General features: G+C 35.2%; 1 protein-coding gene across 1 annotated transcript in view; it reads right to left on the reverse strand.

Moving 5' to 3' along the window:
- Positions 1–3844: 3844 nt before the first annotated feature.
- LOC149777693 (kinesin-like protein KIF14) overlaps positions 3845–15251 on the reverse strand; it is a 32293-nt gene continuing 20886 nt past the window's right edge. The window contains exons 2-5 of the mRNA XM_089940411.1: positions 11966–12073; positions 7271–7387; positions 5374–5501; positions 3845–3956 (exon numbers count right to left, since the gene is read on the reverse strand). Of these exons, the coding sequence (XP_089796537.1) occupies positions 3845–3956; positions 5374–5501; positions 7271–7387; positions 11966–12025 (417 nt within the window). The 5' untranslated portion in view covers positions 12026–12073. The remainder of the gene's footprint in view (positions 3957–5373; positions 5502–7270; positions 7388–11965; positions 12074–15251) is intronic.

The following is a 15251-nucleotide window of genomic DNA, read 5'->3' on the forward strand; positions in this document are numbered from 1 at the left end:
CACACACACATACACATGTACACACACACACACACACACAGACACACACAGTGAGGTCAACCTTCTGGATAGAAAACAGATTAATTTGGATACAAGCATAGTTAAAATAAAACAACCACTTCTGCAGAGGCTAACTTAGAATACTTGAGTCTTCAACATATAACATATCCTCTTTCCTTAATCCCACTGAAGTAAAGACTGATCATATATAACATATCCCCTCTCCTTAATCCCACTGAAGTAAAGACTGATCATATATAACATATCCCCTTTCCTAGATCCCACTGAAGTAAAGACTGATCATAGATAACATATCCCCTTTCCTAGATCCCACTGAAGTAAAGACTGATCATAAATAACATATCCCCTTTCCTTAATCCCACTGAAGTAAAGACTGATCGAATATAACATATCCCCTCTCCTAGATCCCACTGAAGTAAAGACTGATCATAGATAACATATCCCCTCTCCTAGATCCCACTGAAGTAAAGACTGATCATGGATAACATATCCCCTCTCCTAGATCCCACTGAAGTAAAGACTGATCATAGATAACATATCCCCTTTCCTAGATCCCACTGAAGTAAAGACTGATCATAGATAACATATCCCCTCTCCTAGATCCCACTGAAGTAAAGACTGATCATAGATAACATATCCCCTCTCCTACATCCCACTGAAGTAAAGACTGATCATAGATAACATATCCCCTCTCCTACATCCCACTGAAGTAAAGACTGATCATAGATAACATATCCCTTTTCCTAGATCCCACTGAAGAAAAGACTGATCATAGATAACATATCTCCTCTCCTAGATCCCACTGAAGTAAAGACTGATCATAGATAACATATCCCTTTTCCTAGATCCCACTGAAGTAAAGACTGATCATAGATAACATATCCCCTCTCCTAGATCCCACTGAAGTAAAGAATGATCATAGATAACATATCCCATACCTTTGGTAAGAAATATATGCTCCACTACACTCAATTTATATACTCTTCATACCAGTACCCTGTGATTCATCCCCCTCAGTTGATATAATATTTATACCAGTACCCTGTCATTCAACACCCACAGTTAATATACCATTTATACCAGTACCCTGTGATTCATCACCCAGAGTTAATACACTGTTTATGCCAGTACCCTGTCATTCATCACCCAGAGTTAATACACCATTTATACCAGTACCATGTGATTCATGACCCTCAGTTAATACACTATTTATACCAGTACCCTGTGATTCATCACCCCCAGTTTATATACTATTTGTACCAGTACCCTGTGACTCATCACCCACAGTTAATATACTATTTATACCAGTACCCTGTGATTCATCACCCACAGTTTATAAACTGTTTATACCAATATCCAAGGTTCATCACCCACAGTTTATATATTTATACCAGTACCCTGTGATTCATCACCAAGTTTATATACTATTTATACCAGTACCCTGTGATTCATCACCCACAGTTTATATACTATTTCTACCAGTACCCTGTGATTCTTCACCCACAGTTTATGTATTATTTATGCCATTACCCTGTGATTCATCGTCTACAGTTTATATACTATTTATATATTGTGATTCATCCCCCTCAGTGAATACACTATTTATACTAGTACCCTGTGATTCATCACCCACAGATAATATACTATTTATACCAGTACCCTGTGATTCATCACTCAGTTTATATTCTACTATTTATACCAATACCCATGGTTCATCACCCACAGTTTATATACAATTTATACCAATACCCATGGTTCATCACCCACAGTTTATATACTATTTATACCAATATCCAAGGTTCATCACCCTCAGTTTATGTACTATGATACCACTACCAAGTGATTCATCACCCTCTGTACACATTTTACACCAGTACCCTGTGATTCATCACAAACATTTGATATATTATTTATACCAGTACCATGTGAATCATCACCGTCTGTTAATATACTATTTATACCAGTACCCTGTGATTCATCACCCACAGTTTATATACTATTTATACCAGTACATGTGATTCATCACCCAGTTTATATACTAGTTGTACCAGTACCCTATGGTTCATCACCCACAGTTTATATAGTATTTATACCAATACCCAAGGCTCATCACTCACATTTAATATACTGTTTATAACTCTACCCTGTGATTCACCACTCACAATTAACACTTTTTATACCAGTACCCTGTGATTCATCACCCACAGTTTGTATACTATTTATACCAGTACCCTGTGATTCATCATCTACAGTTTATATACTATTTATACACTGTGATTCATCCCCCTCAGTTAATATACTATTTATACTAGTACCCTGTGATTCATCCCCCACAGTTTATATACTATTTATACCAGTACCTTGTTATTCATCACCCACAGTTTGTATACTATTTATACCAGTACCCTGTGATTCATCATCTACAGTTTATATACTATTTATGCACTGTGATTCATCCCCCTCAGTTAATATACTATTTATACTAGTACCCTGTGATTCATCCCCCACAGTTTATATATTATTTATACCAGTACCTTGTTATTCATCACCCTCAGTTTGTATACTATTTATACCAGTACACTGATTCATCACTCAGAGTTTATATACTATTTATACTAGTACCCTGTGATTCATCACCCACAGTTTATATACTATTTATACCAGTACCCTATGGTTCATCACCCTCAGTTTATATTCTACTCTTTTATTTCAGTACCCTGTGATTCACCACTCACAGTTAATATACTATTTATACCAGTACCCTAGGTTCATCACCCACAGTTTATATACTATTTATGCCAGTGCACTTTGATTTATCACCCATAATTTATACAGTACTACTGTTTATTCTAGTACCTTATGGTTCAACACTATCAATACGATGTTTATATTTTTACTTTGTGGTTCATCACCCTCAGTTAATATTGTGCTATTTATAATAATTTATTTACTACTGTTTATACTAGTATCCCATGGTTCATTGCCCTCACTTAATATGCCATATATATTAATGTCCTATGGTTCATCACCATTAGTTTATATACTACTATTTATAGTAGTACCTTACGGTCTATCACACTCAGTTAATTTATTACTTATTCTGCAATTCATCTCCAATGCAACATGACAAAATTCTGAATGTGGAAAGTTCTAAGCATGAAAATACACATTTAGGCACCTTGTTGGACATGCATCAGTTTTGGTTGAAATAGACTTATGCTTCAGGCCAACAGACAGACACATGTACACAGACATAGCTATATTCCACTGTAATACATGTACACAGATATAGCTATATTCCACTATAATACATGTACACAGACATAGCTATATTCCACTGTAATACATGTACACAGACATAGCTATATTCCACTATAATACATGTACACAGACATAGCTATATTCCACTATAATACATGTACATAGACATAGCTAATTATTCCACTATAATACATGTACACAGACATAGCTATATTCCACTGTAATACATGTACACAGACATAGCTATATTCCACTATAATACATGTACACAGACATAGCTATATTCCACTATAATACATGTACATAGACATAGCTAATTATTCCACTATAATACATGTACACAGACATAGCTATATTCCACTATAATACATGTACACAGACATAGCTATATTCCACTATAATACATGTACACAGACATAGCTATATTCCACTATAATACATGTACACAGAAATAGCTAATTATTCCACTATAATACATGTACACAGACAGCTATATTCCACTATAATACATACCTGGGAGAATAATAAAGAAAATTCCTATAATCTGTCAAAGCAATTGACACTAAAAAGGATATCGTAGAGTACTAAGGGTCTCCTCTATATGTGAGTTGGCTGGGCTGATTGTGGCAATCATTGTTGTCTTGGAGTTGCCTCCTAAACTCTCTTTCAACAGCCTGTAATTCATTTAAAATATTAAAACTTTAATAATTTTCTAACTTGATAAAAAGAATTTAGAAACGTATTCACAGATCACAGTGCCTATAAACTGAGCTCAGTATGTAACTTAACCCGATGTCTTGATGGACAGCAGGAACAAAGATGTACCAACAAAATCTTTTCTCGGGTCTGCATAGACACAAAGTAATCCTTGTGAAGAATTTACATCATTTTCCTTCAGCACAGCTCTGCTTAGTGGGGAGACCATTGGCTGGAATTTCTTTGTCTTCACACAAAACTCAGCACAGAATATTCTTCTTGCCCAATTTTATTTTATAAAATGAAATAACACTTCATTTTTGCAATACACTTCAACACATTTAACACATACAGTCAATGTGATTACAATCAGATCTCGATTGTTACACATGAATATCTGGCAGTGACCACTTAAGGGTCATGTTCTGATAACCTATGTTATTACCATAACTGCTTATTTGATCAGTCAAAAAGATAAAGTCTTATATCTTTGCATATGGAGACTGAGCAGTGTGGATGAAGATCAATATCTACCAAACGGTTTGATTCACTTTCAGATTTTTGAAGGCTAATTCAAAGGTGACCAGAACTAATTCTACATTTCTATTGGCTAATTCAAAGGTCACCAGAACTAATTCTACATTTCTATTGGCTAATACAAAGATCACCAGAACATGACCATTGACCCTAAGAGGTCATTGTTAGATCTTCATGTATGACAGCAGAGATCTGATTTTAATCAGATTACATTAAACTGTATTCATCTAGTACTATTATTTCTTCACCTTTTCCTACAAGTCACATGCTACTGGTTTGTAAACACAGTGCATTAATATTAATGTTAATAAAGTTAGTCACATGACCAGTGAATCCAAAGTTCCATTCATGAGAACTAACAGTACTGCACGGCAATTTTATTACACTGAATCAAAGAATGTACTTCTAAAAAGGGTAGTTTAAAAATTAAATCTTTTAACTTTTGACAAAGTAGTTCTCACAAGAGCTGTGACTAGTGGGTGGACACAATGACTAAAACAACCCAGCTGAGGCAACCAGACTAAGACAAGAAATGTAAGGTAACCAGTCTCTGTCACATGGGTGAAAGTATATGCCAACCATATCTGTGATGGGGCACAAAAATACAATTAAAGCTTTCACTTTTTCCTCAACAAATAATATATTGTATGGTCAGGAATATTTGTAAAAATAAGAGTTCAATTGCTGCAAATATTTCAATGTTTGTTATTTTTAGCTTTCTAAAATTTAAACCCTATTGAGGAAATATCCTGGACTACTAAGTGCTTGAAAGATGTGGATATTTGATAAAGGACAATTCATGTCATTGGTACAAGTGTCATATGAAAGAAAAGAAATTATGGTAATCACCATACCTACCATGTCAATACAGAGTCCCTGTAAGGGATGTGAGTTTTCTTCTTTCTACCATTCTGTGCAGATTGCTCTGACAGAAGGGAGATAACTTTTCCCAGCGTCAGCAAGGATTTATTGATGTTAGCTCCCTCCTGTAGAAAATAAGTTGCAAATGAATAAATAAATCAAAATTTTAGAAATGAATACAGATGCAGATAATCTCATCTACCAAACGAATTATGCATTACATGTTAAAAAAAAAACATATTTCTAATCCTAAAACACTTGTATAAAATACAACCCTGGTTTGACAAGCTCAAAGAGATATGGAACAAAGTAAAATAAAACTTGTCCATCTAGCCACAAAATTGGATCCACAATGATTTTTTTGACTATCTAGAACATCTTCCCAGTATTTAAAATATTTAATTCCCTGTTGTCAATTTGTCTCAGGCTCTGAGCTTTAGAATCTGATAGTGATTTCCTGGTAAGAAACTTTACAATGACACTGTAATTCCTTGAAACCTTACAATGACACTGTAATTCCTTGGGATTTTTACAGTGACACTTTAATTCTGTGGAATACTGTAATTCCTTGGGATTTACAATGATACTTAAGTCCTTGGGACTTTTCCAATGACACTAATTCCTTGGGATTTACATTGATACTGTAATTTCCTTGGGATTTACAATTGCACTGTAATTTCCTTGGGATTTTACAATGACACTGTAATTCCTTGGGATTTTACAATGACACTGTAACTTCCTTGGGATTTTACAATGACACAGTAATTCCTTGGGATTTTACAATGACACAGTAATTCCTTGGGATTTTACAATGACACAGTAATTCCTTGGGATTTTACAATGACACAGTAATTCCTTGGGATTTTACAATGACACTGTCATTTCCTTGGGATTTTACAATGACACAGTAAGTCCTTGGGATTTTACAATGACACAGTAAGTCCTTGGGATTTTACAATGACACAGTAATTCCTTGGGATTTTACAATGACACTGTCATTTCCTTGGGATTTTACAATGACACAGCAATTCCTTGGGATTTTACAATGACACAGTAATTCCTTGGGATTTTCAATTCAACAGGAAATTTTGATAATATCATGTAAACAGTTTACTTTACTTTATCGGAATTTTACATTTTGGAAAATACAAGTCAGGATTTTAAAATAATTATATTAGGTATCAATTACATATGTATATTTCTGACTCATTCTTTTCATTTATAGAAATAGCTATTTTGACCTTAACAAGGAAAGTAACTCTGTTATATCAAGGCAATGATCTTTACAACAAAATGACCTGAAACAAAAACTGCCATTGTAATGAATGTTCACTTATAAAATATGTTTTGTAATCTTGGTCATAATGATTTCCTATTTTTCCATGGAAACATTTACATTTATTAAAATTTGTGGTAAATATTGAACACAAAATTAAAAAATCCATGAAAACTGGTACCAAATGAATGAAAGTAAATACTCACTACCCAAAAACAGTAAAAACCAGACTTTTTAAGTCCCCACTACCTGAAACAGTCAAAACCAGACTTTTTAAGTCCCCACTACCTGAAACAGTCAAAACCAGACTTTTTAAGTCCCCACTACCCAAAATAGTCAAAACCAGACTTTTTAAGTCCCCACTACCTGAAACAGTCAAAACCACCCTTAAGTCCCCACTACCTAAAACAGTCAAAACCAGCATCAAGTCCCCACTATGCAAAACGGTCAAAACCAGTCTTAAATACCCACCACTTGAAACAATCAAAATCAGCCTTCCTTAAGTCCCCATTACCTAAAAAAGTCAAAACCAGCCTTAAGTTATGCTAGTTTTTGGAAGATTCAAAGGTGACCAAGAAGACTAGATGGTACAAATCTAAAATTTTTTTTTTAACTTACCCTGATCCTCTCATCACTTGTCATGGCTTGAGACTGCCGCTCGCTGCCTGCCAGATCCACAAGGTTGATTTTACTTGTGATCAAGTGATCATGCTCATGACCTTCCCACACCTCGGTCTGCAAATGCAGGGAAAAAAGCATCTGTAATTAGTTTAGTTGCTAATAATGGAAGGAATGAGTGCCATGTACCATGTATATTAAAACTTTTAAATGAGAACGATGTTTAATTAAAAGTATTAAATGAGTGTTGTTATTGTTGTTGTTGAAGTGTTTTATGCCATTTTTCAGCAAAAGATAGGCTATGCATGGCAGCCATTATAAATGGTGGAGGAAGAAACCTGGGGAAACCCCAGAAAGAACCATCGACCCATGAGAAGCTACTCTCAAGCTTTAAATGAGTGCCATGTATATTAAAAACTCTTCAATGAGTGCCATGTACCATGTATATTACAAAATGCTTAAATGAGTGCCATGTATATTAAAAACTCCTAAATGAGTGCCATGTATATTAAAAACTCTTCAATGAGTACCATGTTTATTAAAAATTCTTAAACCAGTACTATGTATATTAAAAACTCTTAAATGAGTGCTATGTATATTAAAAACACTTGCATGAGTGCCATGTATATTAAAAACTCTTCAATGACTGCCATGTACCATGTATATTACAAAACTCTTAAATGAGTGCCATGTATATCAAAAACTCTTAAATGACTGCCATGTATGGCAGTATATTAAAAACTCCTAAATGAGTGCCATGTACCATGTATATTAAAAACTCTTGAATAAGTGCCATGCATATTAAAAACTCTTAAACCAGTACTATGTATATTAAAACTCCTAAATGAGTGCCATGTATATTAAAAACTCCTAAATGAGTGCCATGTATATTAAAAACTCTTAACTGACTGCCATGTATATTAAAAACTCTTAACTGACTGCCATGTATATTAAAATCTCCTAAATGAGTGCCATGTACCATGCATATTAAAAACTCTTGAATGAGTGCCATGTATATTAAACTCTTAAATGGGTGCCATTTTTAAAAAAAAACCTCTTAAACCAGTACTGTGTATATTAAAAACTCTTAAATGAGTGCCATGTATATTAAAAACTCTTAAATGACTGCCATGTACCATGTATATTACAAAACTCTTAAATGAGTGCCATGTATATCAAAAACTCTTAAATGACTGCCATGTATGGCAGTATATTAAAAACTCCTAAATGAGTGCCATGTACCATGTATATTAAAAACTCTTGAATAAGTGCCATGCATATTAAAAACTCTTAAACCAGTACTATGTATATTAAAACTCCTAAATGAGTGCCATGTATATTAAAAACTCCTAAATGAGTGCCATGTATATTAAAAACTCTTAAATGAGTGCCATGTATATCAAAAACTCTTAACTGACTGCCATGTATATTAAAAACTCTTAACTGACTGCCATGTATATTAAAATCTCCTAAATGAGTGCCATGTACCATGCATATTAAAAACTCTTGAATGAGTGCCATGTATATTAAACTCTTAAATGGGTGCCATTTTTAAAAAAAAACTCTTAAACCAGTACTATGTATATTAAAAACTCTTAAATGAGTGCCATGTATATTAAAAACACTTGCATGAGTGCAATGTATATTAAAAACTCTTCAATGACTGCCATATACCATGTATATTACAAAACTCTTAAATGAGTGCCATGTATATCAAAAACTCTTAAATGACTGCCATGTATATTAAAAACTCCTAAATGAGTGCCATGTACCATGTATATTAAAAACTCTTGAATAAGTGCCATGTATATTAAAAACTCTTAAACCAGTACTATATATATTAAAAACTCTTAAATGAGTGCCATGTATATTAAAAACTCTTAAATGAGTGCCATGTATATTAAAAACTCCTAAATGAGTGCCATGTATATTAAAAACTCTTAAATGAGTGCCATGTATATTAAAAACTCTTAACTGACTGCCATGTATATTAAAAACTCCTAAATGAGTGCCATGTACCATGCATATTAAAAACTCTTGAATGAGTGCCATGTATATTAAACTCTTAAATGGGTGCCATTTTTAAAAAAAACCTCTTAAACCAGTACTGTGTATATTAAAAACTCTTAAATGAGTGCCATGTATATTAAAAACACTTGCATGAGTGCCATGTATGTTAAAAACTCTTCAATGACTGCCATGTATCATGTATATTACAAAACTCTTAAATGAGTGCCATGTATATCAAAAACTCTTAAATGACTGCCATGTATATTAAAAACTCCTAAATGAGTGCCATGTACCATGTATATAAAAAACGCTTGAATAAGTGCCATGCATATTAAAAACTCTTAAACCAGTACTATGTATATTAAAAACTCTTAAATGAGTGCCATGTATATTAAAAACTCTCAAATGAGTGCCATGTATATTAAAAACACTTGAATGAGTGCCATGTATATTAAAAACTCTTAAATGAGTACTATGTATATTAAAACTCCTAAATGAGTGCCATGTATATTAAAAACTCTTAAATGAGTGCCATGTATATTAAAAACTCTTAACTGACTGCCATGTATATTAAAAACTCTTAACTGACTGCCATGTATATTAAAAACTCTTAACTGACTGCCATGTATATTAAAAACTCCTAAATGAGCGCCATGTACCATGCATATTAAAAACTCTTGAATGAGTGCCATGTATATTAAACTCGTAAATGGGTGCCATTTTTAAAAAAAAAAAAACTCTTAAACCAGTACTATGTATATTAAAAACTCTTAAATGAGTGCCACTGATATGCTACATCTACAATTTTGTATGATCTCTACTGATACACTAGATCTGCAATTGATGATCTCCAGTTACATTCTACATCTGTAATTTTGAAAGGTCCCCACTGATATACTACATCTGTAATTTTGTAAGGTCCCCACTGATATACTACATCTGTAATTTTGTAAGGTCCCCACTGGTATACTACATCTGTAATTTTGAAAGGTCCCCACTGATATACTACATCTGTAATTTTGTAAGGTCCCCACTGATATACTACATCTGTAATTTTGTATGGTCCCCACTGATATACTACATCTACAATTTTATATTGTCCTCAGTGATATACTACATCTGCATTTTGTGTGGTCCCTACTGTTATACTATATCTACGGGGCCCCGAGTGGCCAAGTGGTCTAAAGCGCTCTTCATTACGGATCACTGCCATCTCACCTCTGTTTGCCTGGGTTCGAGTCCAGGATTCGGCCAATGTGGGTATGTGAGAAAGCTTGCCAGTAGCTTCTCTTGGGTTGGTGGTTCTTCTTGGGGTTTTCCTGGGTTCTTCCTCCACCATTAATACTGGCTACCATGCATAGCCTATTGTGTGCTGAAAAATGGCATTAAACCTCACAACAACAACAACAACAACATACTATATCTACAATTTTGTGTGGTCACCAGTGATATATTACATCTACAATTTTATAAGGTCTCAAATGATTCACTACATCTGCAATTTTTTATGTTCTTCAGTGATATACTTAATCTGCAATTTTGCATGATACCCACTGGTATACTGCATCTGCAATTTATATTGTCCCCAGTGATCTACTGCATCTGCAATTTTGTGTGGTCCCCACTGTTGTACTACATCTACAATTCTGTATGGTCACAAGTGATATTTTATGTCTGCAATTTTATATGGTCCCCACTGATATACTACATCTGTAATTTTGTATATTACCCACTGCAATTCTACATCTTCCTCGGTTATATACTGCATCTGTAATTTTGTATGGTCTCAAGTGATAATATCTACAATTTTATATGGTCATTATTGATATACTAAATCTGCAATTTTGCATGGTCCCCACTGATATACTACATCCATAATTTTGTATGGTCCCCAGTGATATACTACATCCATAATTTTATATGGTCCCCAGTGATATACTACATCCATATTTTTATATGGTCCCCAGTGATATACTACATCCATAATTTTTATATGGTCCCCTGTGATATACTACATCCATATTTTTATATGGTCCCCAGTGATATATTACATCCATAATTTTATATGGTCCCCAGTGATATACTACATCCATAATTTTGTATGGTCCCCAGTGATATACTACATCCATAATTTTGTATGGTCCCCAGTTATATACTACATCCATAATTTTGTATGGTCCCCAGTGATGTACTACATCTACAATTTTGCATGGTCCTGAGGGATATACCACATCTGTAATTTTATATGGTCCCCAGCGATGTACTACATCTGCAAATTTATATGGTCCCCATTGTTATATCACATCTTGAATATAACTTAGGGTGTATATGGAATAAACCAGTGATACTGTTTAATAAGATATTTTCCATATAAACAAATTTGTCGCCTTCAGTTCAATTTTCATTCATAATCTGCTGTTTCAGTTTCAAATCTAGACCACATGCTTTTGTCTTGCTCAAAACAAAGGTTTTTAGGAATATGTATGATTTACAGTTCTTGTCATTAATTCCATTGGCTGCTGATAGTCTGCTGTCTTATGATCGTTGTGTTCATTTGTCTGTCTTTCTATCAATGTATACCTTTTTCTAAGTCAATACAGCGGGGTAGAACAAATGAGAGCAGTATCGCTTTTTATTCATCTCAGGAACTACTGTCTGCCTGTCTGTCTTTTAATCAGTGTATACCTTTGTCTGGGTCAGAACAATGGTAAAGACCAAGTGGGATCTACTACTCTTGTCATTCATCAGAGTGGCAGCTATGGCTCGGTTCTTGTTTCCCAAAGTAATCAAGCCCTGAATTAGAAATTAGACATTGGTTGTACACGGATTATAATGTGGTGCAATGCTAAATATGATAACATTATTGATCGCTAATGTTTTTGTCATTTCTATTAGCTTCTACTTCTTAATGTGCAAACAAGTCTTGGGGGATTAGTTGCATATATTATGCACATGAATGTGTATTTGTGTTTGTTTATGGGTGTCTGTGTGTATTTGTGTATGTTTATGGGTGTCTGTGTGAATTTGTGTTTGTTTATGGGTGTCTGTGTGTATTTGTGTTTGTTTATGGGTGTCTGTGTATGTGTTTTGTTTATGGGTATATGGTGTATTAGTGTTTGTTTATGGGTGTCTGTGTGTATTTGTGTTTGTTTATGGGTGTTTGTGTGTATTAGTGGGAGATATAGTATGCAAGCATATCTGTTGTATAACAGCGTGTAAGCTTCTCTACAATGTCAATAGCTGAGCTTTTATGCCACTTGTGTAACCTCACTAAATAAATGCATTTCTATTATTATTATTATTATTGTTATTGTTGTTGTTGTCTTAGTTTGTATTATTGCTTGAGTAATTGCATCATTATTCATGCATTCCTGTAAGTAAAAAGAGAAATTCAATCTGAAATTCAGTATTGTATTATGATCTATAATGGCTAATTCAACTTTCAAAGTAAATAAAATTTGAAACTAATAACTATCAAATCCCAAATGTCCCCTTTAAAACAGGGCCCCGAGTGGCTGATTGGTCTAAAGCGCTCTCGTTACGGATCACTGCCATCTCACCTTTGTCTGCGTGGGTTCGAGTCTCAGATTCGGCCAATGTGGGTATGTGAGAAATTTAGCTTGCCAGTAGCTTCTTGTGGGTCGGTGGTTCTTTCCGGGGTTTTCCCGGGTTCTTCCTCACCATTAATACTGGCAGCCATGTTTAGCCTATCATGTTCTGAAAAATGGCATTAAACCACACAACACCAATACCCTTAAAAAAAATCATCCAGAGCTATTAGTGACATTCAAGAATTGCAGAAGGGTCCTGCAAAGTACAATTTGCCTGGCAGGGCATAAAGAGAGAAACTTGGCCTGCAAAGTACAATTTGCCTGGCAGGGCATAAAGAGAGAAACTTGGCTTGCAAAGTACAATTTGCCTGGCAGGGCATAAAGAGAGAAACTTGGCCTGCAAAGTACAATTTGCCTAACAGGGCATAAAGAGAGAAAGTTGGCCTGCAAAGTACAATTTGCCTGGCAGGGCATAAAGAGAGAAAGTTGGCCTGCAAAGTACAATTTGCCTGGCAGGGCATAAAGAGAGAAACTTGGCTTGCAAAGTACAATTTGCCTGGCAGGGCATAAAGAGAGAAACTTGTCGTGGAGAATAAGCCTTTATGGGACATGAAATCTAATAATTATTCAGAAAGATATTCTGTGAAAACTAAAGTCAAAAAGGATGAGCAGTTGGTAGGGGGAGTAGTGAAGTGGGGCACCCTACGGACAATGGAAATTCCACTCAAAACAGCCCTGGGTCACTCTACGGACAATGGAAATTTAACATGGCGAAAAATCGTGGGTCAATCTACGGACAAGGGGAATTTAACATGGGAATAAATCGTGGGTCACTCTACGGACAAGGGGAATTTAACATGGGATTTTTTTTTTTTAAATTTTAAAAAAAATTTTTTTAAAAAAGGGGTAGGCAATGGAAAGGCTATCTCTTTTCGAGAAATATGGCTGGCCCTGAAAAGGGCCTTTGGGTTTTATGTTAATGTATTCATTAACATAAATGGCACCGCATTGGTCTTCTTCTTGTCCTTAGGCTGCGTCTTACTGTTGGTCCGTACATCAGCACTCTCTTCAGGCATCCTTGTCTTTCGACGTAGATCCTACGTATCCACAGGCTGGTGTTTGTCCTGTGGACAACGGTCCACTTCGATCGGACATACATGAGCAAGTCTGTCCGAAACATCATGGAAGACACAAGGGTGGATGACTCAACTGTAGTCCACATCTTGAAGCGACGAGAACAGGTGAATCAATGCATTGAACGGCGCTTATTTATAGGCGGAGGAAGGATTGAAACGGATTGAGTTCATTTACCAATCCGAACACGCGTTACAGAATTCAGTCAGCTCGCATCCAATCCGAAGAGAGCAGTCTGTGACGTCACGTAGTCAATATAGATTCGCTAGCGCTTGTGTGCAGTCAATCTATGCGACAGTGATTCAACATGACGGAAACTCAGAAAACGATCCAGTGGGGTGCACCAGCAGGGGAGACTGCCCAAGGGAACCCGGACTTACTTTCAGAAGAGGTGAATTGGGATTTTGTGGATTTTCTTTCCTCGCAAGAATTTGTTCCGGAACCTTCGTTACTTTCTTCATTACCGCAAGTGGAGAATTTTAGACAGAGACAGAAAGAAGAATTGGAGAAATTTATACAACGACAAAAGGAAGCGGAACAGACTTTTCTCCTACAGCAACAGCAACAAGAAGAAGAGGTAAGAAAAAAACAACAGCAACAACAGCAAGAAGAAGTAGCAGCAAAGAAACAAGAGGGTGAAAATCAAACGGTCACGATACTGTTAGACATTTTAGCGGAGTTAAGAAGTCTGAAACAAATGTATCAGACTTCTTTATCACGACCGAAGAGAATACGACCTTCCCGAGCCAAACATGTCAACCCTGTGACTAAGCCTACCGTACCACCCTTAGTGATTTCAACCCAATCATCATCATCAACATTACGCAGTCCAGAAGTAGGCCTTGGCCGTGGCAAAGGCTTAAGGCAGTTAAAATTGATTGCTTAAACTCACCCCTACACCATGAAGAAAAAAGGCCCTTTTCAGGGCCACTCACATTTCTCGAAAAGAAATACAATTTCAATTTGCCAATAACTCAAAAAAAAAAAAAAAACTCACCCATGTTACCCTTTTAATACGTGTCTGTGTATGAGTGCGTGAGTGTAGCTTCTTATTTTAAAATCACAACTCAAAGACACTTACCTTATATCATTCATTTATTCTTTTCTCCATTTTTTACAATCCAATTCACAATTTATAACACAACACTTTAATGAAAAGTTCATTAATTTCTTCTTTTCTCCTTTTTAGTCTCTCTGTTTTTTGAATTTCTTCACCGTCACACTCTTTTCCTCTTCTTCCTCCTCGCTTTCTTCCCTTCTTCTTTTTTTCTCCTGTTTCTTTTTCT

This window comes from Sinohyriopsis cumingii, chromosome 17, assembly GCF_028554795.1.
Source record: "Sinohyriopsis cumingii isolate HCF-2022 chromosome 17, ASM2855479v2, whole genome shotgun sequence".
NCBI lineage: Eukaryota > Metazoa > Mollusca > Bivalvia > Unionida > Unionidae > Sinohyriopsis > Sinohyriopsis cumingii.